We start from the raw sequence: 27848 nt of genomic DNA, 5'->3' as shown, positions 1-27848 counted from the left end.
CTAAGATATTATTTTGTACATGAAATTTTTGGGGTGTTAGCTTGTTAATCAAGTATAACGAGTCAATGGTTTTAACATGTGATAGTGCAGTATAGACTAGCCCGTGTTTGGTGACACCAGTTGGGTCAAATGCAAGTTGATCCAATGTTAGTCCTTGTGTTCGATGTATTGTTCGTGCACAAGCTAATTGTAGTGGGAATTGTTTTCGTATTGTGATTTGTGATTTGTTGTGAGACATTGCCAATGCTTTTGCAGTTCAGAAAATTGGTGTCCAAGTTGACAAGATATTTATGTCATACAACTCCTTGAATTTGTTTCTTTGATGTTTTCCAATGTTGACATCTTGAAATTCTATCCAAACAATGTCATTTCCATTGTTATTGGATGAGTAGCATCTGAGAATGCCTTCAGCACCGTTGACTAAGCCATCATTGGTATTGTAGTTTCTAGCATATAATTCAACTAACATGTTTTGTTTGACTACTATTGTTGATGGTAATGATATTGTCTTTTCAAAAGAAAAATAATTTGATTGAGCAATTTCATGTTCATCAATAGCATTTAGTGTTATTTCTTGACCATGTGCAAGTGAAAGCATTTTTGTATTATGATTATGAACATCCTTGTTTTGGTAGAAAATATATGGGAAAACTGGATCTATAGGTGGTAGCCTATGGCAATTGTCATTAATGTATGCAATATCTTTATCAATCCGTGTGTTTAATCTCATCCTATTTAGGACATTGATGAAGATCAAGTCTTTTTGATGCATTGATGTATATAGTTTGTAACATTTTATTTTCTCTGTCCAAAAGGCATATGGAACTATGTTTTTGTTGATTCTTGGATTTTCAAAGATAAGAGAGTCTTTTACGGGGCCTACTTGGTAGAGATCACCAGAGAATATCATGTCAACATTAGCAAAATACGAAGTTGGTGTATGCAGGATTTGACGGAGTCGCTTATCAATCTGATAAAGCGTTGTTGCACCAACAAGTGATGCCTCATCTATAAGAACTACACGAAGTTGTTCGAAGTGCTTTGATAATGTATCTAACTTTTCATTGTTTAGTGATGAACAATCATTGTTGTTAAAGGGTAAGCAGAATGCAGAATGCAATGTGACACCACCTGCGTTGAATGCAGCTTTTCCTGTGTATGTTGTGATTATTCCTTTTAGTTGTGATGGATTATAAGGCAATTTTCCATTATGTATGCATACCAACGACTGGAAAATTGCTAGTATTGTGAACGTTTTTCCTGTTCCTGCACCTCCCGTCAAGAGCAAATGAATTGGTTCATCTGGGCTACATAGTTTTCTTGCTATCACATCAGCTACTAATTTTGCTTGTTCCGGATTTAATTGTTGCATTAACTTATAATACTCTATGTATTCTAGTATATTTGGTTGTTTGACAATTTCATACGGTCTTGTAGATAGTAGAGTCAAGTTCTTTGTATGCTGAAAATGTTGCAAATCACTTTGAAAATCATAATTTTCGTATTTTTCATTAACATACTTGTCAACTATTGTATTCTTTGTTTCATTTGCTTTAAGGCTATCTATGTCAAATATTTGTTCAGGCTGTGTTTCTATTGCATTGATTGCATCATCTATGTCACCCCATGTAGGTCCAGTAACAAATCTGAATTTTTGTTCATTTTGTCTAATTGTTTTTTCTAATACAACATATGCAGATTGCCAACTTCGGTGGTGTTGCTTGATCGTAGTTTCATCGACCCGATACAGATAGTATAACATTAATTGTTCTCTACAATAATTTTCAATGTCTTTGTGTTTGTTATATCTCACGGATCGAATGACATATGGCTTATCTTCCTGTTTGCATTTTTGTCCTTTGTTTGTATAACTAGATGCAAATTTTGCTAAACATATGGCATCAATGGCTATAGGTCGTAGAATATAATAGTCAATAATTGATGGGCACATAATGTCTTCAGAGTCATTTGGTTCTTTTTGCAAGTCTTTTTTTCTTTTCAAAACAAATGCACGTTCTTCTATAGGAGATGTGTTAATGAAAATACATTTTCATGAACTACAATTTAGTGGAAGCAATAGCACAATGTGCACTGCTTGTTGTGCAGACATTTGTTGCATGTTTACTAAAGCTTTCCCTAGACAATTAATAGTGTTCATGATATCATATTTTGTTTTAAGGTGATTTTCGTGGATGTTCTTAAAAGTTGATGTAAGTGTTTTATCTTCTTTTTTCATATAGGAATTGCAGTACATTGCAGCGGCATATGAATCGAGTACAAATTGGGAGTCAGTGTTTGCAATCCACATTGTCAGGATGTGTCGAGCAAAGCTATTTGTCTAGGTGTCAGCTAGCTTTCTTTGCAGAAGTAAAGTTGTGCGATTCAATGTACATTGGATAGCATGTATGTATTCATCATTTGTCAATCCAATGGCATGCAAAAAGTTATCAAATGTATCCTTTTCATCATAATTGACATTGTTTATTGTGTCAAATATTAGCTTCACATTTGTTTTCGTTTTTGCACTATCAAATTCAAGAGGTTCAAGTATTTTTGTTGTTTTCATCGGAGGTATTGGGAAATTAAATCTGCAATTGGAATTTTTATGTTTCCTACAACTTATTGTGTGGTGATGATGTTGGATGGTTCTAAGATCTTTTGTTAGAATTGATGAATCAGTTGATAAGTATTTATCAACAAAATTTTCGACATCAATGTTTGTGTCTTTACCATAGATCAGTGCTGATTTTATCCATAATAAGCCATGTTCATGCTCACTTCCTCTGTTTTGGAATTCTGTGACGTAGAAGTAGTCGACAATTTGTCCATAATACTTGTAATCATGAACTATTAACTAACGTAGAGCATCCATTCTAGATCTATAGTAACGTGCACAAGTTACAGGATCATTTCTTATTAATGAGTGTGGCTCATTTTCTTCTAAATCATTTTGGCTTGGTCTCGTAGTGTTTTTCCTTATATGTTTTAATGCATTCATTAAAGGCTCCCAAAAGGTGCTTTACACTACTAAAGGACACGAAAAAAAGTAGGCGGTCCTAGTTGTCGAATCATCGCATACAATTTTTTATGCAACTATTGATGATAGTCTGGCGAAGTGCGAATTGTTTTTAAGTCCATATAGCCAATGTCAGATTTCAAAATGCAATCCAAATTTGGTTTGGATTTGACATCTTTTGCAAGTAGTTTTCTTCCTTTCAACTGACCTTTTCTAATTCTAATCCAGATAATATTCAATACCTGGTTTATGATAATGTGAATTGCTTTATAGAATAGATTGGTTGTATGGTAAGCAAAGGCATGATTTTTATGTAGGACTTCCCATTGACAGATTTTTTGATATGTAAAGTTCTTCAACATATCATTTGGGCGTTTGTTTCCATAGAATAATGATGGAAAACTCATTTCTTCTGAGTATTTATCTTGGAATATACCTAATGGCATATAGCCTGCAGCAGGTGCAATATTAATTTGTTTATTTACAAGGTCATGGATAGTATGTGGATCAGTGAAACCATGAACCAATGTTTTTGTGATCGGTTGATCAATATCTTGATCATCATTTTCAATGTCTTCAATGTCAGATGTATTGTTGTATGCTTCTTGGTTTTCTATGAACACTTGTTTCCAATTGTCGTCTATGCTAGCATTTTGTAATTTGTAAAGCATTGTTTTGCATAATTGTTTTAATGCTTTCATGACTATGTGAACTCGAACCCGACCAAATGCATAGGCACTTTTGAATTTTAAATGTTTTTTTAGCACAACTGCCACTGTGTTAGTGTCTTTTATGTTATGAGGCAATGCAGATTGAATTCTAGATATGTTAGTTGGCACATTGATCACTCCTCCAGTTAGACCTAGTTGTGGTATTTTATGTCGATATATCATTTCCTTTATTTGCAAAAATAGCAATCATAATGCCACTAGTCTTTCTTCTAGTTCAATAAGTTGCCTAAGTGTTGTAGTGCCTTTATTTCGTCTAATTTTTGCAGGAATTGCATATTTAGGAATTGTGTCATCTGAAAAATGCTTTTTTCAAAGCCTACAAATGAAGCAATTGCTATTTTTGACATTTTAAATGTCAGCTTTTCAATATCATGGGAACATCCTAGTGGTTTGCTAATGTTCCCTACATGTTTTTTTTGGCTCACTTGTTTCATTGGCAAAACATCTCTTCTAAAGAAAGTTCTTTCACATATTGAACAATGAAAGATAGGTGTATCATTTATATGTTCTCAATATTTTTGTTTAGATAATGATAATTTTGTTGACCTGTTTCTTGATCTTGACTAACACAAATCTTCTACCACTAGTTGTTGTTTCATTGTTGTTGTGTTGTATGCAAGTTTTATTTTATGTGTTTTCGAGTTTCTTCGAATAGTATCTTTAACAAGATGTAAAGACAAGTTCTTCTTTTTCTTCTTTAGGGAAGAAGACGGTTTGAATTTGTGCGCAATTAGTTGATTTATTGGTTTAAACTTGTTTGCACAATTGTTTTTCAAACAATGCATTGACTCAATGGTGGCACTATCGCTAGCGTTAATGCCAGTTGAAACATGAGATGTTTTTGTGGATTGATGTTCCATGTATTCTAGAAGAAGTTTTTGTTTCATTGTAGTTGTGTTATAGTCAAGTTGGATTTTCTGTGTTTTCAACTTCCTTCGTATAATGTCTTTAACAAGACGCAAAGATAGAGTTTTCCTATCCTTGTTTAAGCTACCAGATGCTTTGAACTGGGTTGCACCAAGATCGACTATTGTTTCAAGATTAACTATTGCCTTAGATGCTTTGGATTTGGTTGGACCAAGATCAACTATTGCTTCAGATGCTTTGAATTTGGTTGCCCCAAGTTCAGTTATTATTTGGTTTTCAATTTTTCCTTTTTCTTGTAAGGGTTCATAGTAGACATGACCTGTACTTGTTTCAAATTGCAATATGTTAAAAGTTATAAGTATTGTTTCTAAACAAGTTATTTTACTCAATATGGACATTGTAACTGCAGACCAAATGACAAGATCTATGTTTAGCATTTTGGCTAGCCAAGAAAAGACAAATAGATCACCTTCAATGTTTCCTTTGTTATAGGGCAACGCTAACTGTTTTATGTATTCCTGCCAAGTAGTTATTGTTTTGTACTTTTCTATACAACTAAAGTATATATGCTCTATTATGCACCTATTTGCAAATGGGTCATTTTTAACAACTGCATTGCAAAATGTTTGTGCAATGATAAGTTGAAGGCATGGCACACTATATTCATTATCTAGAAGATAACAAATTGTTTCAAATGCACTCTCACCATATATGCTATTGAACATGGGCACCCTATCAAGGTTCGTCATGGTTCTAAATGTTTGATGTTCAAAGATAGATAGGTTAATTTGTTCATATGCAGTGTTCGCTTGAAGCCAAAAGGCAGAATCCATGATAGCGTCTTTTTTGTGAAGCAACGGCTCAAAATGGCCATTTATAGGATGCTCATCATGAAATAGTATGTCATAAGTATTGGTTGCTATTGTTGAATTAAAGTGCAAATACATTTTCATTTTTGTTTTGGACCAAATTCTAATTGGAATTTTCAACCAATTTGACAACCAGTGTATGCAAAAAATGTCCCCCCATAGTCCTCGAGATTCTAGAGGTATTTCAATCGAAGCTGATCTAGACATTTTTGCTAAATACAAATCACGGCTACTGATGTTGTGCATTTCTTTTAATGACTCTTCATGGAGCTCATTTTGATAAGACATAATTGCTTCCTTATCCTTTTCTACTAAACATTTTCTAAAGTACTGAATTGTTCCTTTTCTTAATTCTATTGATGTATATGTACAATGTAGTAAAAGTTGTAAACTATCACATATGAAAAATGGTTTATTCGAAACAAATTATTATTTTCTAATACAAATGCCAATTTCTGTTTTTGAGATGATGTATACATGGCGATGCTTATGCTTATTATGTCAATGGAACTGTAAATGTTAACATGTATATTGTGTACCTGTTAAACTGCAGATGTCAATGTCTATTAACCTGTTGCAACCCGTTCTAGTAAATCTTCAACTGGCCAGTGGGCTATTTTTGTAGAAAGACATGCAAAACCCAAAAATATGATTAATTATTATATAAATCTAAGGACCGGTGTTATATTTCTGATCTACAAGCATGATCACCACTGTATGAATCAAGTTTTGAGACTATGATTTTATTTATAAAACAAAGACAAAGCCAACAAGCAATGACAAGAGAAGATGCTCGCTACAGTATCAATGAGATCTTGAAAGTCTTAAACTACCCCCCCTGAGATTTGAAAACAGAGGTTATGGATTTCGTAACCTGTCTAAGCAGAACTTAGTGATTTGCATTGTTATTTTATATTGCATTATTAAACCAGCCATATGTAATATAATCCAGATTTCTGAGTAGTTGTAAATATCCTGGTGACTTATAAGAACTCAAACAAAAGGAAATGTACCCCCTTATGGATTCAATTCAATAATGCCATTTCTCCTTCCTATTTTCAAGAATTGTCAAAGGCCAAAGGTTTCCTTCAAGGAGTACTGAAGTTCCATTGATCTGAAGAACGTTGCTAAAATTAAGAAGCTCTTCACAATGCTACCAACTGTAGCTTTTAAACTTGGTGGATTGATATTTATTCTTAAAAACCTCGGCCTACTCAAGGCTAGTTCAAGATACTAGTTGCTTCTACCAAAGATTTTCTTCCAAAAGAATCAAACACGAACAAGAGACAATATCACTACTTTTCAACTTCTAGGAGCTGCTATAGGTATAGAAATTTCCTGTAGACAAAGATTATATGCTTGATGCTCTTCCTTGTTTGTAGTAGAGGACTATCCAGAGATCTCCTTTACTGCTTCTCTGTAGTAAATCTGGTCCTTGTAGCTTTCTTTTGCAGATTAGACTCTTGGTCTAGGGATTCTGTCATAGATTTAACTATTTACCAAAAGATGTAGCCTTATTTTAATGATCTTTAAAGACTGATATATGATTCAAATTGGCCCTTTTGAATAGGGCTTCATCAACCAATGAACAGAGTCTTCTAAATGACTCTTGAAATTCATGCAAATGTGTTGTCGTGTTGAAACGAGCAAGGAATGAGACAAAGTTCATAAGGTGTCATATACAAGAAACATATACACTGTACTTACCTATAGACCTAAAAAATATAGAAAGATACACCTAAAAAATATAAAAGAATACAACAAAAAAATTGACTCAGGTGCTAACAGCACATGCAAACCATACTGAAAACCATATTGAATAGTAACTAACCTTTTGAATACTAAAGTTGAATAGTAATCGCATGACCAATATTCTGAATCTTTGAATAGTAAAAGATATCAACCTAATTAAATAGAGCATTGAAACACAAAATCAAAGTACCATTCATTTATGATACTGATGAAACTACTATGAACTATAGTAATATATATGTATGAGGAAGAGCGACGATACGTTAGTGCATTCACTCATCTTGACTAGCAAGTCGTCAACAGCTGTGCCTTTTCTTGATTTTGCTTTATTATCAGTAATTGTTGACTTCCGGACATTTTATGAAGACATTGAATCACTTTAAAATATTTATGTACAGGCAGAGGATGTCGTACTGCTCTCCCATCTAGATCTTGACCCATAAACATGGCACACACACAACTCCTTTCTGTAGATCCCTGACAATTCCTGTTCCTTGACAAATAATTTCTGCCCCCCAGAAATGGAAAAGGCAATAGAAAATGGTGTTTTCTGTGTTGTTCTTGCTTCTGAGCTGTTTTGGCACACGAAAGGGCCTTTGGTTCTCTTTTCTGGTAACAGAGATGTGGATTGCTATTTCCAGACAAAGTTCATAAGGTGTCATATACAAGAAACCATTGTGATGGATCAATACTAAAGTTGAATAGTAATCGCATGACCAATATTCTGAATCTTTGAATAGTAAAAGATATCAACCGTATTGGGAGAAGAAACAAAATGTAGTATATGCTTAGATATCTATTTCAAAGTCATTTTTAAAGTCCAGTCCGAGCTCAGATGAAGATTGTTCCAAGGCTGCTTTGAAGCCTATCAAAAATTCTAAGAAGTTCCAAAGTTTATTGAGGCATCAATATCAGCATAGTCATTTTTAAAAAGGGTTAAAATTGAAGATGCCTGGTACATGCTAGTATTGGCAGTAAAATGGTGTCGTTACTCATATGACAGAGTTTTTACAAATAAGATAATTTTGATTATTTGAAATTTGATCCAAAGGCATATGGCTAATTAATTCACCAACGAAATTTCTCTAGGGTCAGAGGGCGTTGGGGAAAAGGCTCCTCCATATCTAGCAAGAAAAGTATCTATAAAAGTGGCTGACCTAAAAGCGAAATTGAAATATGGTTTAAGTGCCAGGGGCAACAAATATCTAGTTCCTAATTCTCAGATTGACACTTATCACTTATCATTGTTTGAAGAAGTTAGACCTCAACAAAATGTGAAGGAAGTAATCTCAATACGTTTTTCTTTAAAGGATATGGCCAAGTCTAGGACACTGAAAAGTTTACAGTGAAAAGGTAACCGAGATTGAGTATTTCGTTTAGCCCTCATTGGACTATTTTCAAGGACTGCGTTGAATCATGTTTAAGAAGGCATCTAAAGAAAAATTGAAGCTAAAATTGAAGCTCAGTAAAGGACTTTCGCTTAGGCCTGATTGGACTGTGTTAGCCTCCTGCTGCAGCAGGTTAATCATCTTTCATGATTGACATTTTTACATGCCAAATATGTCATACTTTGCTTGTTGCAATGCTCCATATTTGATACAGATGGCCAGAGAAGTATCCGTGAAAGTGAGCTAATCTAAATGCCACTGCTTTGTTCCAGTCCTGATGAGTAATCCATTTTGATCAGTTTTCAAGCATGGGAAGGCCAAACAGCTTAATCTCGGCTTCCCTGGGTTTCAATTTCATGTTGTAGAATATAGAGAATGAACATCTGTCCAAACAGCTTAGTCTTGGCAGATTTGTAGTTAGGTAGAGAAACAAGGGTGCTCAACAGCTTAATCTGAGCCCCTGGTTGAAATAAGTATAGAAGTAGATAAGAGCACAAGAAACAAGAAAGAATGAAAAGTTGGGTATGCTAGTTCAAGTGCACCCAAACCAAAAGAAGAGAAAATGCTAGGTGAGTAGGTCGGGTAGGTAGCTTTGTGGTTGTAGAATCATGGCTTCTGATCCATTTCATATTGTCAAGTGTTATATCTATCATATCACAAGTTGAAGACAGTTGTTCAGTTGGAGCACTTCAAGCGAGGCATGACTAACTTCCCCTTCTTCCTCTTTCTCCAAATCACTCACTAACTTCCCCTAAAGAGGTCAAGTTCTGCTTGATACCTCTTAGATTCATCATTCTCCATATCATTTTCCTTGGTGGAGATCTGCTTCACTCAAGGAATGTTCACACTTCTTCTATCAGTCATTTTCCCCCATTGATAGCCTAAGACATCATTCTTAGCGCTTTTCCTCATCATTATCATATTCACTACTAACTTTATTATGTAACTCCCTATCTATTTCCCCTTCCCCTACTAAAACTATGTATATAACTCCCCTGTATACTTATCCCTTCCCCCTGGTTGAAAAATAACCATATACATCCTTCGGAATTGCTAAGTTTATCATAAACTCAACAAGAACCCACACTGCCCCCCTCTAACCATCTTCCAGATGCATTTTGGACTCCTTCCGATGCATAAAGCCCTTCATCACTCCATAAAACCCCTCTAGTGCTTTTTGATTCCTTCACAAAGCATAAATTCCCTTCATATGTATAAAAAACCATCTTTTTGGCCTTGTTTCTATCTTTTCCAAGGCACAAACCCTTTTAAAGGCCTAAAATCCTTCTCAAATCCATTGAAATCCTCCCAAGTGCCTTTGGACTCCTTCCAAGGCATAAGAATACAAAAACCATGAAAAACCTTCAAAAAATGACAAAATTCTCCCTTTTTGGCTATCGGACCCCTTCCGATGCCTTAAAATCCATCCGAAACACCAAAGGCTACCCCTCCGAATTCATTTTTTCCTTTGCATTTTAATAAAATGCATGCATTTTAATAAGTGTTCCTAACCTCTGATTATTTCAATTTCATATATGCTCAAGTCACAGAACAAAGGATTGGTTTAGAATTTGCTTAGCTGCACTCTATGCTCAGTTTCTGTGGCTTTTTAATGTTTTTCTCTTGATTTAGGCATAAATATGAATTCTTTTATGGCTCATGTTTGATCTATTTCACATATGAATGACTGTTATCTAAGAATTCTTAGCTGCTCCTAGATAGAGCTCATTCATCTTCCCTCTGCTAACCTGATTGAGAGATTCTTTGTTGCCTCTCATTCCTTAGCCTTCAATCCATCTCCATTCAGCTTGAGTATTGTTTCATGAGCAGCTGCCTTACTCCTCATTCCTCTTGTGACCAAGAAAACGCACCAGCAGTCTTACACCATGACTCCATGCCCAATGGTTTGAAACTTACCACACTATGCTTTGCCTCTCTACTTGTGTAGAGCCTCTATTCTACACCTACTTGTCTACCATTTTCCTCAGTTCTTCCTTATCTTTCCTTCACTTTTGCCTCATTTTCACCATAAAACCTCTCAGATCATTACATTAGGTGTCAATAAGCATGATCAAGCAAGTTTTGCTAATGGATGACTATTTGTTTAGATTTTGACTTACTTGCAGGAATCCCGCAGCTATCTGATGATCCCGCAGCTATCTGAAGATCCTGCAGCCTTTTTGTTAAACACAATGATCCACGTGTCGGTTTGCTAGATGAGCCACATGGGCACTCAGGTATCAACATGCTCGAGGTTCCTGTCCCATTGTTCCAGCCATCCACGTCATCTCCACCCATGGTCAAAGCTGGTTAAGTTACGGTCAACTCAAGGCTGTTTAAACGGTGATTGAGAGCTGCTTGGTCACGTCATCTTAAATGGTGATTTGTCCATGTTCTACAGGTGGCAGGGGACGCAATCCAACATGGGATTTATTATCCATGACGACAGAACCACTAAACTCGTCCACGCAGCCGTGATGTGTCAAGGGACCATAAATACGCATGACTGTTTATTGTTTTTCTGTTAATTAGCTGTACGAGTAGGCTATCTTAGAAACTCCTATAAATTGCTGCGTCTGCGTACGCTCAAAGAACTTTTTTATTAGTTGTAATTTTCTGAACTTGTGTGGAATTTAAGAGCTTTGTGAACTCTGTTTTCTAGTGCTATTCCAGCACTCTGTTTTGTATACTTTTTTGCAAATGGAGGAATAGACATAGCACCGTTTTGAAGTTTCCAGATCTCTGAGTTTTCTTGTGGCTGAATGAACAGAGGGCCCCTGCTCATCTCAGCCTTTGTAAAGTATTTTATGTGCAGTATTTCATTATTTTCTTATTTATTTCCTTAAGCATGTATAGTTTCATTTACTTGTTTTCCTTTCTTTCAAGCTGATCAGTGTTATTTCTTTGCAGGTTTCTTTTAGCCCGGGATTTATTTTTATATGTGTGTGTTTGCTTTACAGCTAATGGTATTTGAAGTTGACAATTCAAGTGCTGCCTTTGTCTTTATAGTTGATTTTTAATCTTATTTCTCAAAGAGCTGTTAACATACATGAATGATCTTCATCATAAACTATTATCTTTTAAGATCAGAATATCACTAATTTGCAGCTAGTTTGAGTGCTTTTTGGACTGTTCTTTCACTACTTTCTATCCGTGCTTTACACAGTACATGTGCTTTGAAGCATCGAGTTAGAAAGAGCAAATCATCACCACTAGTCTTTAAAGTAGAAGTTTTGATTTTAAGTGCTTATTAGACTATTTTCTCACTACTTTCTAATCATACTTTGCATAGTACATATGGCTGAAGTAGAGAATTAGAAATAGCAAATCATTATCATTAGTCTTTCAAGCATATTTTTCTCACTTTTCTAATTCCACATAAGCTACTTCCTATCCGTGCTTTACACAGTACATGTGCTTTGAAGCATCGAGTTAGAGAGAGATAATCTTTATTCTTGGGTTTTAAAAGTGACTCTCTTTTCTTTTATTAGCAGCAACTTGAATGGTGTCTAGTGCCATTGGTAGTGGTCATTTGCTTTCAAGTTTATTTCAAGTCATTTCAGTTCACTTATTCTTTTCAAGCATTTCCTTTCAAGCAAGTAGTTAGAGATCACTCAACACACACTTTCACTCATTTAGGATTCACTCTACACACACACCATCACTCACTTGTTTATAAATTCTCACTCCATCTTAGGAACATAATTAACCACAACAACACCCCCAACGATAAGAAAAACTCTAAGAGGTTACTTAAGTACATATAGTACACTCTCACTTCATCAGCTTACGAGCCCCGGGCTGACAATAAATACTAGCAATTTAGATAACACTAAATTGACTAAACATTTTGGCGCCGTTGCCGGGGAAGTGAAATTAAGTAGCCATATTCTTAGAAGAAAAAAAAATATAAAAAAAAAAAAACTTCAAGAAAAGAAGTTAATAACCTATCTAAGTATGCTCTCCTCTTGCACTTTGAAGTGATCTGGAGGATCAGAAAGGAGAAAGTTATTGATTTAATAGTTTCTTGAGTATGCTCTCTTCTTGCACCTAGAGTGAACTGGAAGATCATAAAAAGAACTATTTAACTTAACTTGAAGATAAAATAAAAATGACATGCATAGAGCTAGAGATTCTAGGGGAAGGTTTTTAGCTAGAGCTCGAAGTTCAATTTTTACAAGTCCATCTGCTTCAAGAGATAGACAAGAGACACCTCCCTTATCTCCAACCGAAACTCCTAGTCCTGAAATTCAAGAGCCAAGAGTTGACTCTCCTATACCTTCTATTGAGTTTGAACTAGGAAGAGACTCTTCTCTTTCTCCTACCAGAAAACCAATTGTAATTGAGGAAATAGACTCACCTGAAGAGGAAGGAGAAATCTCTTCTCATTCACCCTTTGTAGAAGAACCAGAAGATTTTGAAATCCCTAGGAGAATCATCATGGCAGAGGAAGAAGGAGGCGGTAGAGGTAGAGGTAGAGGAGGAGGAAATAACAATAACAATGGAGGAGGTAGAGGTCCCATTGGAGGAAATAGAGATGGGGATAACACATTTGGGTTTCCCATTGTTGATGAGGACTCCCGAGCCACCATGAAAAACATATCACCATCCGTCCTCCCAAATTTTCATGGATTAAGAACTGAGGACCCTGAAACATTCTTGTTTGAATTTGAAGTTGTGTGTCGAACTTATGACTATCTGGATGATACTCAGAAACTCAAACTGTTCCCATCAACATTAAAAGATCAAGCTTTGAAATGGTTCATGGGATTACTTACTCAGTCCATTAGGACCTGGGATGAAATGAAACAGACCTTTTTGGATAGGTATTTGGACTATTGTATGCCTACTAATCATAAGGATGAGGTTTTTAAAATGATGCAAAAAGAAGATGAGAGCCTAGAAGATTTACTTGAGAGATTTCAATATAACTTAAAAAGAGCAAAAATGAGTACCTTGGATGAAGAGACCTTAAAAGCCCTCTTATTAAAAGCCATTAAGGATGAATGGATAGATATCTTAAACATGATGGGAAAAGGGGATATTTCTCAACTTTCTCTCAATGATATAGCAGAACTTTGTATCCATCTCTCAAGGGGCAAATCAAAAACTCAAAAAGGGCCTAGAGATCCTTCTCTCCTCAGGGCAAATAAATCTGCAACAGGATCAGTGAGTAGGGCTGAAATCGGTAATATGCTAGATGAATTTAAAACTGACATCTTAGGGAGTCTTAGTGAACAAATTGATACCCTTAAGATTCAGAATAAACAAAAAGCAGAAGCCGAGGCTATGACCATCTTTTGCCCGAAGTGTAGAAAGAAGCATGCTTTAAGGGAATGTCCCTTGGAAGCACAAGTTGTGGAAACCTGTGTAATTTGCTCAGAAACCCATGAGACCAAGGAATGTCCTTCAATCCCTGGCCTCAAAGCAGTCTTTCAAGAAGATCCAAGTACGCTTGAATCCCTTTGTTTTGTTGCAAGAAGACCTTGGCAGGGGCAGCAAAATCAAGGGTTTAATAACTCTATGAATTTTCAGCCCCCACCAAATTGGAATCCTTGGCAACAACCTTGGTCACAACCACAAAATCCTTTCCAAGCATGGTTGCAAAGCATGCAAATGCAAAATCCTTATGGGAGATTTGCCCAATTCTATCAATATCCTCAATCCTTTCAGAATCAGCAAGCTCCCCAACTTCCAAATCAAGGTCAACAATTGTCATTACCATTCCCTCAACAACAACAACCTCTTCCACAAAATCAAAATTCTCAACTCTTGTTACAATCTCAGCAGAGGCCAAATCAACTTCCCTCTCAACCTCAACCAAACCCCAATAATAGGAACCCTCAAAGTTCTTATGTGATGGAAGGTCAACCACTTATGGAAGGTCAACCATTCCCTACCTATATGGTTGTCCCTCTCAATGAGGTCCAACTCAGATCAGGTAGAATCTTAGACCAACCTTCTACAAGTGCTCAACAACCAAGCATTTCTGAGGAAGAATCTCTCAAAGCCAATAAGGGTTCTGAAGTATCCCTTCAAAACCCAAGCATTAAAGAAAAAGAAAAAGAATCAACTCCCTTAGTAGAGCAACCCACATCTTCAGCTATTCCTCCTTTTCCTGAAAGATTGCAAATTGATAAAGGAGTGGAGAAGCAGATTTGGTTGCCTGACTATAGCTTTCTAGATGAATTGAAAAATGTCTGTATCAAGATTCCCTTGTTAACAGCCATTAAGGAGATTCCCATTCTAGCAAAGACAATAAAGGAGATGAGTTTGAAAAAAACAATAAAAAGAACCAGAGACACCAAAAGGATACATCTAGTTGGAAAAATTGCAGACATTATGATGGGTAAAATTACCATGCAAAAATATGTAGATCCCGGTAGCCCTATTGTTAAAACTCATTTTAATGGGGTTGAAATCCCAAATACCTTGATTGACTTAGGAGCCGCTATCAACATTATGAGTAGACAGACCATGGATCAGTTAAAACTTCCTAACCTTCTCTTTACACCTACTTTGTTGCAACTTGCAGATAGATCAATCATTAAACCTGATGGTGTATTGGAGGACATTCCAGTCTCACTAGACTCTTGGGAATATCCAGTTGATTTTATGATTTTAACTCCCAAGAACAATCTAGGAGGACATCCTCTTATTCTAGGAAGACCTTGGCTGGCCACAGCTGATGCTTTCATAAGTTGTAGGTCGGGGGACATGTATATATCAGATGGTAATTCTACCAAGAAATTCAACTTGTATCCTCCTGCAAAGGCAATAACAGAAAGAGGAGAAGATGAGTGGATTGATGATGAGGATACTCTTCAACCTGTTCTAACCATCTCTAAAATCAGTGAGGACAGTCAAATTCTAAATACATTAGAAAATTTTGAGGTACCCTTAGAATATGACTCTTCACAGTTCCAGTTAGATGCAGATATTGAATATCTCTCCTCTAGACAGATGTCTCTCTTCTCAATGGAAGAGTTTGGTAGTTCTACAGTTGAAATCTTTCCAGGAAAAACATTAAACATTAACAAGAACTTGGAAAGACTACAACAAGAAGAATTAACTAAACTGTTGCAAAAACATTCCACTGCCTTTGCATGGGAATATACTGACATGAAAGGAATCGACCCTAAGACTTGTATTCATCATATTTATATTGAAGAAAACAGCAGACCTATTAGGCAGCCACAAAGACGGATGAATCCAAATCTTAGGGAAATTGTGAAAGAAGAACTTCAGAAATTGCTCAAGGTAAACTTCATTTACCCCATTTCAGATAGCCAATGGGTTTCTCCCTTGGTTATAGTGCCCAAAAAGAATGGTAAATGGAGAGTTTGCATTGATTATCGAGAATTGAACAAGGCAACCTTAAAGGATCATTTTCCTCTACCTTTTATTGATCAGGTATTAGACACTTTAGCAGGTAAAAAGTATTTCTCATTCTTGGATGGTTTTAGTGGTTACAATCAGATTCAGGTAGCACCTGAAGATCAAGACAAAACCACCTTTACTTGTCCTTGGGGAACCTTTGCCTATCGAGTACTCCCTTTTGGTTTGTGCAATGCACCTGCTACATTTCAAAGGGCTGTACTAGGAATCTTCTCAGATCTGATTCATGATTGTGTAGAGGTATACATGGACGATTTCACAGTCTATGGTAATACATTTGAAGAAGCTTTGGCAAATTTGGAAAAAGTACTGGTAAGATGTAAGGAAACAAATCTTTCTTTAAGTCATGAAAAGTGTTTTATGATGTTTACTGAAGGGATTGTTTTAGGACATCATATTTCAGGAGATGGAATCAAAGTTGATAGATCTAAAGTAGAAGTCATCTCTAAGTTACCTGTTCCAAATTGCCAAAGAGATGTTAGAAGTTTTCTTGGGTTTACTGGTTATTACAGAAGATTTATTGAAAACTTCACTAAGATAGCATCCCCTCTTTTCAAACTACTTACTAAAGATTGTGAATTTAAGTGGGATCCTGAATGTCAATCTGCCTTTGAAGCTTTAAAGACTAGAATATCTGAAGCACCCATTTTAAGGGGTCCAAATTGGAAACTCCCTTTCCACATTTCTACTGATGCTTCAGATACAGCTTTAGGAGCTGTTTTGGGACAAAAGGATTTGATCCCTTATGCCATTTATTACACGAGTAAGAATTTGACTCCTACTGAGTTAAATTATACTGTTACTGAAAAGGAGTTTCTAGCCGTTGTTCATGTTATAAACAAGTTTAGACACTATATAACCGGCTATGAAACCTTTGTCCACACTGATCACTCTGCCATTAGATACCTCATGAACAAACCAGTCACTAATGGTAGAGTTACAAGATGGCTTTTGCTTTTACAAGAATTCAACATAACTGTGTTAGATCGACCAGGTAAACAGAACACAGTAGCTGACTTCTTGTCTAGAATCCAAAACACTAATGAGGACTCTCCTGTAGAGGATAAATTTCCAGATGAGTATTTGTTTGCAGTAACTACCAAAACTCCTTGGTATGCTGATATTGCTAATTATTTAGTTACTGGAAAATTACCTTTACATTTATTTCCTAATGAGAAAAGGAAAATCATTCAGGATAGTTCACTTTATTCTTGGATTTCTAATGAATTGTTCAGAACAGGGCCAGATTTGATGATCAGAAGATGTGTACGGGAGGATGAGATGCCTGACATCCTTAAGGCATGTCATGACGAACCTTGTGGCGGACATTTTTCTGATAAGAGGACTGCCTATAAAATCCTTTCATCAGGATATTATTGGCCTTCTCTCTTTAAGGATGCAAAGCAATATGTTAAAAGGTGTGACAGTTGTCAAAGAACTGGGAGACCAACTCTTTCGAATGAAATGCCACTACAACCACAGGTATGCATCGAACCTTTCGAGAAATGGGCTCTAGATTTTGTTGGACCAATTAATCCGCCATCCAAGCAAAATAGATATATACTGGTTTGTACTGATTATGTTACCAAGTGGGTAGAAGCTATAGCATTAACTTCTGCTACTGAAAATTCAGTTGTTCAATTTCTTTTCAAGGATATTTTCACTCGTTTTGGTGTCCCAAGAGAAATTGTAACAGATCAGGGAAGCCAATTTACATCAAGGATGGTGGAAAAGCTGATGGAGGAATATAAGATTAAGCATAGAACATCTACTCCATACCATCCGCAAGCGAATGGTCAAGTAGAATCTACAAATAAAGTTCTTGAAAGCATCATCACAAAGACTGTTCATCTTCATAGAAGAGATTGGGCAGAAAGGCTTCCTGAAGCCTTATGGGCCTATAGAACTACATGGAGGAACACCACAGGACATTCTCCCTATGAACTTGTTTATGGGAAGGAAGTCCTGTTCCCCATTGAGTTCCAAATCAAGACCTTCAAGACAGCAGTTCAATTGGGGATGAGCTTATCAGAAGCCCAGAAGCACAGAATGGACCAGTTAAATGAACTAGATGAAATGAGACAAGATGCAATTCTAAGAACCGATCTAGTTCAGCACCAAAGAAGCAAATGGCATGATCGACATATCAAAGAAAAGAAGTTTCAAAAGGGTGATTGGACACTCTTGTTTGATTCAAAATTTAAGGACTTCAAAGGAAAATTTCAAACTCATTGGCTTGGGCCATATGAGATTGATGAAGTCTTTAATAATGGAGCAGTTAGAGTGAAGACTATTGATGAACTTCAAACTCCCTTTATTGTGAATGGCCACAGGTTAAAAGTCTACCACAAGCCACTCTCAAAAGAGGAGTTTGTTAAGTTATTCCAAGACGATTCTGAAATGAGGCTGGTGGAGAAGAATTCTTCTCCTCCATCAGCCTAATCTCTGTTTCTTTCAATTTCAAAAAAAAAAAAGAAAAAAAAAGGAAAAAATGAATAAATGTATGAGCCTGAAAACCAATCTCTGATTGGCAGTCTCATGCAGAAAACATAAGGTGAAAATCAGGGTCACCTGACACCTCATGTTTTCCAAAAAAAAAATCTCTCTCTTTCATTTTCATTTCATTTATTTCATCTCACCATTTCCTTCCATCTTACCATCCTCATTTCACCTCACTGCTTTCCACTCACTCATTCATTCCTTCATTCCATTTCACTTCATTAATAAAGTTTTTTTTAGGCAACTAAAGTATTTTATGCAGCTGGAAGACTTCATTACAGTTCCTGCAGCTATTTAACAATTCTGCAGCTGTTTAGCCTTCCTGCAGCCTTCTGCACCTGCACAAGAAACACAGTTTGTCTGAAGAAAATATTTACAGTTCAAAATCATCAAAGACAAGGAGGAAAGATCATGTGCTAGCAATAAAGTTAACAAAAGGTTAGTAGCAAATCATCAGAAGCCAAATCAAATGCGGATCCGAGGTATGTTTAAAACTCTAAACCTATGGTTATTTCATTATGCGGAATTTTCTGGGTTATGTTTTGTTGGCCACTAATCGTAATGATTACCCATTTTCTTTTCCCATGCGACCACAAATCTACGAATCCTCCACGTCTACCAGCTCATAATAACCACGATTTTTGAAATCACATATGGCTGTTTCTGTCATTAAGGTCTTGTACCCTAATGACGTAACCTACCGTATTACGTCTCTTAGTTCTCGTCCCGCAGCCATGTGTCAATCCACAGCCGGAATCGGAGAATATAGCCGTTCCATTCATCATTTCGAAACTCTCTATGCTCATAACACTCCATTCCTCGCTATCATCTCCCTTATTCCGTTTCACTCACTACGATTACCTCCATAAACCATCCTCTGTTTTCCCTCTGCCGTATAGCCAGTAAACCTGTGATACAGTCGTATTACGACTGTTAGTCACCGTTTCACTGTGTCCACGTTGTGATCCTCCGCTTAACTCTAATTCAAGCCGTGAATTCTCGGTGTCTGAGGCTGTTGATGCACCGTATACCCTCTGTTCCACAAAGTCTGAACAGGAACCGAGGAGTTACTGTGCAAAGTTACGGAGTTACTGTGTAAGGTCACCATCAAATTCGTGTTTTAAACAGAGCTGAGGAGTCGATGGGAAAGCTTTTAAGGGCTGAACCAGAAGGTTCGAAATTCTTGGAGGCATACCCTCCGGTTGAGGAAGCATTACAAAAAGCTAATTGGCTACAGTGCATCAGGAAGTTTAAGGGCTACCACAAAGAAGTAACAAAAGCCTTTGCAAGATCATTTAAGGACAAAGACAGTCAAGCAGAAGTGGGTGATTTAACATTTACAGTCAGCGAAGGAAGCATAGCAAGGGCTACCTCTCTTCCACAAACCGGTGAACGTTGGTTCAAAAACCGGGCAGTCCAGGATCAACAATGGAAGCGGATTTTTAAAAACCCAGGTATGGACACAAGTGTTTTCACCAAAGGAATTCCAATCTCCCATGTTAAAGAAGAATGGAAAATTCTATTGTTGTTAGTGCAAAAAATTTCACGTGTGAAGGGAGATTTGGAGTGTTGTACGTTTATCATGGTAAAATTATGCTGCAATTTCAAGGAGAACATGATATAAATCTTCCTTACTTTCTATTCCAAAGCCTTAGGAAAATGTGTTCCATGGCTCAACGAAATCCACGAAACATAGAAGCTTACCTCTGTCACCATGGTCTTGTAAAGTTATTGATAGAAGAACAGTTAAAAGAAAAACAAGACACATGGGAGAAATTCCTTGTAAGGAATCATTTTGCAGAACCTGGAGAATCTTCTATACCTAGAAAAAGCAGAAGGAAGAGAAAAGAAAGTATCTCTGAGACTGACATCTTAGAGGAAACTGTTCAAAGACAAACTGTAGAGGAAATAGAAGTCCATCATCCTGAACCTGAGATTGAACCCACTGAAGACAGTGCTCAAGAGGTCATCTCAGAAACCCTCGCTGAACTTGCCAAGGAAGCTACCAAGAAGAGAAAAGAAGACAAAAAGAAACAAAAACAAGACAAGGGAAAATCTATAATCCAAGAAACTGATCAGACCCCAGAGCATTCTAGTGATGAAGAAAGAGATAACCAGCCCTTAGCACAAAGGGTAGCTAAACTCCATGAGAAAACTGCCCTCTCTGAGAAAGTAAAAGTTCAAAAACCAAGGGAAAAGGCACAAAAAGAAACACAGAGTGCTGCCACTGTAAGAAGGAGTAGTAGATTGCAGAATAAAAGGAAAGCCACAAGGACACTCTTCGTTGATCTTAGCACACCTGAGAAGGGTGCTACAAAAGCAGACCTTGAGGATAGTCCATCACATGAGGCAGCTACTCCTCCAAGAGAAGACAGTCCATTTCAGCCGGAGTTTGAAACTGAAATTGAGCATGAATATAGTCCAAGGAAGTCACCAATTGTTGACCCAATTCAACAAGAGGTGTACAACTATTTTGAAACATTGGAGCAAAACACTGCTGGCCCAAGTAATGTCATACCTCATGAGCAGCAAATAGATTTACTTAAACAAGAAATCTATGAACTTGAAGTGCTAAACCGTCACATTAAACAGAGAAATGAAGAAATGAAGCAGCAAGCTGAAATTGCCAAAGCAATCCAAGATAACACCTTTCTTCACATGAGCATGTGGCAGAAGAAACACAGCAGACTCAAGAAGAGATGTAGAAGGCTGAACAAAGCCTTAATCAATTTGAAATTCAGATGCATGTTCAAGAGGCCAAAGGTTAATGTTTCTACACAAAGGAAGAGAAGGAGATTGGATGTCCTAGCTGAGGCATCCCAGCAGATGGAATGAATTGTGTTTTCATTGCATGAGGACATGCAATACCCTCGGAGTGGGGGTATGTAGAGCCTCTATTCTACACCTACTTGTCTACCATTTTCCTCAGTTCTTCCTTATCTTTCCTTCACTTTTGCCTCATTTTCACCATAAAACCTCTCAGATCATTACATTAGGTGTCAATAAGCATGATCAAGCAAGTTTTGCTAATGGATGACTATTTGTTTAGATTTTGACTTACTTGCAGGAATCCCGCAGCTATCTGATGATCCCGCAGCTATCTGAAGATCCTGCAGCCTTTTTGTTAAACACAATGATCCACGTGTCGGTTTGCTAGATGAGCCACATGGGCACTCAGGTATCAACGTGCTCGAGGTTCCTGTCCCATTGTTCCAGCCATCCACGTCATCTCCACCCATGGTCAAAGCTGGTTAAGTTACGGTCAACTCAAGGCTGTTTAAACGGTGATTGAGAGCTGCTTGGTCACGTCATCTTAAATGGTGATTTGTCCATGTTCTACAGGTGGCAGGGGACGCAATCCAACATGGGATTTATTATCCATGACGACAGAACCACTAAACTCGTCCACGCAGCCGTGATGTGTCAAGGGACCATAAATACGCATGACTGTTTATTGTTTTTCTGTTAATTAGCTGTACGAGTAGGCTATCTTAGAAACTCCTATAAATTGCTGCGTCTGCGTACGCTCAAAGAACTTTTTTATTAGTTGTAATTTTCTGAACTTGTGTGGAATTTAAGAGCTTTGTGAACTCTGTTTTCTAGTGCTATTCCAGCACTCTGTTTTGTATACTTTTTTGCAAATGGAGGAATAGACATAGCACCGTTTTGAAGTTTCCAGATCTCTGAGTTTTCTTGTGGCTGAATGAACAGAGGGCCCCTGCTCATCTCAGCCTTTGTAAAGTATTTTATGTGCAGTATTTCGTTATTTTCTTATTTATTTCCTTAAGCATGTATAGTTTCATTTACTTGTTTTCCTTTCTTTCAAGCTGATCAGTGTTATTTCTTTGCAGGTTTCTTTTAGCCCGGGATTTATTTTTATATGTGTGTGTTTGCTTTACAGCTAATGGTATTTGAAGTTGACAATTCAAGTGCTGCCTTTGTCTTTATAGTTGATTTTTAATCTTATTTCTCAAAGAGATGTTAACATACATGAATGATCTTCATCATAAACTATTATCTTTTAAGATCAGAATATCACTAATTTGCAGCTAGTTTGAGTGCTTTTTGGACTGTTCTTTCACTACTTTCTATCCGTGCTTTACACAGTACATGTGCTTTGAAGCATCGAGTTAGAAAGAGCAAATCATCACCACTAGTCTTTAAAGTAGAAGTTTTGATTTTAAGTGCTTATTAGACTATTTTCTCACTACTTTCTAATCATACTTTGCATAGTACATATGGCTGAAGTAGAGAATTAGAAATAGCAAATCATTATCATTAGTCTTTCAAGCATATTTTTCTCACTTTTCTAATTCCACATAAGCTACTTCCTATCCGTGCTTTACACAGTACATGTGCTTTGAAGCATCGAGTTAGAGAGAGATAATCTTTATTCTTGGGTTTTAAAAGTGACTCTCTTTTCTTTTATTAGCAGCAACTTGAACGGTGTCTAGTGCCATTGGTAGTGGTCATTTGCTTTCAAGTTTATTTCAAGTCATTTCAGTTCACTTATTCTTTTCAAGCATTTCCTTTCAAGCAAGTAGTTAGAGATCACTCAACACACACTTTCACTCATTTAGGATTCACTCTACACACACACCATCACTCACTTGTTTATAAATTCTCACTCCATCTTAGGAACATAATTAACCACAACAACACCCCCAACGATAAGAAAAACTCTAAGAGGTTACTTAAGTACATATAGTACACTCTCACTTCATCAGCTTACGAGCCCCGGGTTGACAATAAATACTAGCAATTTAGATAACACTAAATTGACTAAACAACTTGAAAGCATCATCCTTCCCACCAAAACTTAAACAAAACCCCTGAACTCAAAAACTAGCCTAAAATCATCATCAATAAAGCTAAATCAGAAAGAGAGAGCCCTTTCTAATTGCAGGTAGGTTAGGACCTGCAATCCAAAGATTGGTTTGTGGTTACCTCGGTCGTATCCTTTAAAGGAGCTTAAGGACAACTTGAGTGATAACATAATGGCGACTCCGTTGGGGACCATCCTCGGATAATTTCACAAATCAAGTTGGAAAGCTCCACTGGGAAAGAACCAGACCTTCAAAAGTTTCTTTCTAACCCATACATTCTTAGAAAATCCCCGAAAAACAAGCCAGAAGCTGGCTCCCAGGAAGAATTCACGTTATACAAGGTCAAATCTAGACCCAAATCCCACAACTGCCTTTGAAAATCCGAATTTGATCCAAAAAAACCTCAGGAAATTAGAGCTAAAGGAGGATTTTGCTGATTCTACTCCTGTGATAGTTCAGCCAAATTGTGGCCCAACCCCTGTCAAAGTTTTATTTCGTTCAACCCCTATTTCCCCTTATTCTTCATCCACTCCTTCCACACCTCCATTCACTGCACATACTACCACTACTATCCCAGTTGTTCCTGTTGTCCCTCTTATCCCTGTGAATATGGCTAACAGATATGCACCTTTGCAATTACCTGCTAATCCTGGAGCTATGCCTCAGGATTACCAAACTAAAATCACATATTTTGATGGCACAAATGCCTGCACAGCCCTTCAGCATACAAAGAAAACGCAGGATTACTTTGAAAGCTATGAGATTGATGATGATGGTGTAAGAATGAATATTTTTGTCCAAAGTTTGACAGGCGATGTCAGGACTTGGTTTAGAGCACTCCATGCTATTTCCATAGCAGACCCAGAAGCCTTATACCAGTCATTTATCAACTGATGGGAGAAAAAGAAAGACCCCTTGCACATACTAGTTGAATATGATACAATCAAAAGAGGTCCACAAGAAACAGTCTTGGACTATTGTGTAAGGTTCAATAGCGTTTATAATGCTATCCCACAAAACTTAAGGCCTCCACCTGACCTTGCCTTGTATAAATTCCCTGATGGATTCGACCTAGATATGGCCTACCAATTAAAAGAAAGAGCCCCTAACAGCCTTGCAGACATGCAAAACGTGGCTGTCACTGTGGAGGCAAATTTAATTGCCAAATGAAACAGAGCTAGAACTGAGAGAAGAACCACCTTCAAGGAAGAACCCTCAGCCTTAGATCAAAAGCTAGATGCTATTATCAATGGCATGCACAGGCTGGGAGACAGAGTAGAGAGTGTTGAGAGGAAATCATCATGGGACGGGCAGCAAGCTAACACTGTCAGGAACCCGAATTTCAGGAAAAATCAAAATCCAAACGCTCGTAGGTCTAACCCAGACCATGATATAAGACCTCCTTTTCAAAAAAACTACGCAGAGGCATCCACTTCTAATGAACCCATAGAAAACACTCACATGAACTTAATAGATTTGAAGGGTGAGCAACAAATTTTCCTAACCCAAGAAGACCAAGATGACCATGAGATAAATCAATTTCAGACTAAGTCTGGTGAGTCTTTTGACTTTAAACAAGGTTATGATTAAGCTGTTTATGAAGTCCACAAACAGTATAAGCTGAGGACAAGAACCATAGATGTGCCCGAAAAGGTTAAACCAAAGGAGGGCAAACAACCCAACCAGATTAGAGGCAAGGCTATTATAACAGAAACAGCTGATATAACTGTCCCAAACCCGCACCAAGTGACTGTAGAGGACATAACAGACATACAGCCTTCTGTTGATCAGCCTCTGCCACCTTCTTCCTCTAAAGACAACTTGAACAGCGTTCCAAAAAGCCCTCTTAAAACTGAAAAACTGCAAGCAATCAATTCCCATAACGTTGATAAACAAGAGCAAATCGCTGATAATTCAAATGAAAAAGAAAAAAATGTCGTCATCAACACCAAGACTCCATTGGAAAAACCATTTAATTTAGAGGCAGAGATTGGGAAACTTAAAATATCCATCCCCCTCTCAGAACTTGCCAAACATGATGTGTATAGGCAACAAATTCAAAGATCACTTCAAATGCCAGAGGTCAAGGATGATGTAAATGTTTTAGATGATACCCCTGAGCTGTTGTTCGGTCCTGAAGTTAATGGAAAATCAACATATGGATCTGTTCCACCCTTTTATGTCAGTTTGCACATTCATGACAAAGTCTTGCACAATGCTATGCCTGACTCTGGTGCTTCACACAATCTTATGCCCAAAGCTGTAATGGAGAAACTAAACCTTGATGTCACAAGACCCTACAAAGATCTATTCTCCTTTGACTCAAGTCAGGTCAAGTGTTTAGGCTTAATCAAAGACTTATGTGTCTCCTTAGTCCAATTTCCCAACAAGACAATCCTAATGGACGTGGTGGTTGTTGACATCCCACCAAATTATGGCATGCTCTTATCAAGATCTTGGGGAGCAAAACTCCAAGGATCTCTCCAATTAGACCTCTCTTATGCCACTATATCAGTCTTTGGGCAACCTAAGAGACTGTATAGAGAAACACTGATGAAGTATGTGGTAAGCAGTGAGGAAAAGCCCCAAAACTTTCCAATTTACTCAATCCATTCTGATATGGATTCTTTTATTTTGTTTAATGATGAAACAAGTCCTCCAACTGATGATAAGCCTATGGCTTTAGTACAACAAGCACACATCAATGAAGAATCGGTTTCACATACCCATGATACTGTCACAACAGCCAATGCAACCAGCACACAAGAAAAACCTCCCGAAACACAAGACTCGGGTCTGCCCAATCCTAAAATGACTGAAACTCTTAATACTAACAACAAGCAAGAAATCACATGGTATTTAGAGTTTGACGGCTCTGTTAACAAGTTAGGAGCAGGGGCAGGAATATGGATTCACAATACACATAACAACCATGCAGAGGGTCATGCTTATAGACTGAATTTCAAATGCACCAACAACATGGCTAAGTATGAGGCACTCCTCTTAGGCCTTAAGCTGCTCAAAGCTTTAGGAGCTTCCAAAGTTTCCATTCTAGGTGACTCAGACTTAGTAATCCAACAAATGAAAGGCAACTTTGTTACCAATGATAGGAGGCTAAGATCCTATAGGACTGCTGCCACTACAATACTTGATACATTCACTTAATCCAAGCTTGCCAAGATTTCAAGAAATCATAACATTCATGCTCACATCCTAGCCACTTTCGCTAGTACATGCAAGCTTCCCTTTGAGCCAAATCACCATTTCACTGCTGAAATAAAACATAGGCCTGTTGTCCCAAATAACATTAAAGACTGGCAAGTGTTCGAGGATGATGCTCAAATATACAATTTTCTTACCTTACAGCATGAATTTGCAGGCCTAAACATTGATGAGGATACCATGGAGGACCCACAACAACAAGCATTAAACGAAAATCAGCAAGTTGTAACAGCCACACAAATCCTAAGCCCAACAGTCTTTGAAAATGCAAACATTGAAGAGCTGAAACAAATGCATTTGGAGGAAATAGATAAAACATAGGCCGAGATTATTGATCTAAAAGAAAATTTTCTCCCAGTTGGCCTCACTCCACTAGAAGACATGTTTGATGCAAATGATGTGCCCAAAAAGCCAAAAATGCAGCCTATAAACACTGCCATAGAAGAATACAACATTGGGACAGCAGAGAAGCCCAAAATGATCAAACTGTCTAAATCTTTGCCTCCTGATCAAAAACCAAAGTATGTGGATTTGTTCAAAGAATTCCAAGATGTCTTTGCTTGGTGTTATCAGGACTTGAAGTCCTATGATACCTCAGTAATCCAACACACCATTCCCTTAAAACCAAATCAAAAGCCTTTCAAACAAAAACTTAGAAGAATCAACCCTGTGCTCCTTCCCTTGGTTGAGAAGGAGGTAAAGAGGATGTATGAGGCAGGAATCATAGCACCCATCAGATTTTCCGAATGGGTGTCAAACTTAGTTCCCACAAGAAAGAAAACAAATGAGATCAGACTTTGTGTAGATCTCAGAAATCTAAATCAAGTCTCCCTAAAGGACCACTATCCTTTGCCCAAAATGGATCACATTCTACAGAGAGTAGTGGGGTCATCACGAATTTCCCTGCTCGATGGCTTTTCAGGTTTCAACCAAATACTTGTTCACCTGCATGACCAAAACGAGACAGCATTTACCACACCGTGGGGAACATTCAAGTATGTTAAAATGCCTTGCGGCCTAAAGAACGCTAGTGCCACCTTTCAAAGGGCAATGGACATTGCATTCGCCAAGTAAATCCATGATTTCCTAGTTGTCTACCTTGATGACTTAACCCCTTTCTCCATATCTGATAAAGAGCACCTCAAACACCTAAGGCAAATATTCATCACATGTAGGAAATATGGCATTTCCTTGAATCCCAAGAAGTCTCTCTTTGGCCTTGAAGAAGGAAAATTACTTGGACATATCATCTCAAAGGATGGTATTTGAATTGATCCGGA

The 27848-nt window shown here is 37.3% G+C and overlaps 1 protein-coding gene across 1 annotated transcript in view; it reads right to left on the bottom strand.

Moving 5' to 3' along the window:
- Positions 1–256: 256 nt before the first annotated feature.
- Positions 257–27848, bottom strand: part of LOC149250739 (ATP-dependent DNA helicase pfh1-like) — a 178157-nt gene continuing 150565 nt past the window's right edge. Inside the window, exon 2 of the mRNA XM_089453734.1 lies at positions 257–1646. Coding sequence (XP_089309860.1) covers positions 257–1646 — 1390 coding nt within the window. The remainder of the gene's footprint in view (positions 1647–27848) is intronic.

The sequence above is a fragment of the Pinus tabuliformis genome, chromosome 7, assembly GCF_031772625.1.
Source record: "Pinus tabuliformis cultivar Carrire ecotype Pingquan chromosome 7, CPIR1, whole genome shotgun sequence".
NCBI lineage: Eukaryota > Viridiplantae > Streptophyta > Pinopsida > Pinales > Pinaceae > Pinus > Pinus tabuliformis.
This window is presented reverse-complemented; position numbering and strand designations above follow the sequence as displayed.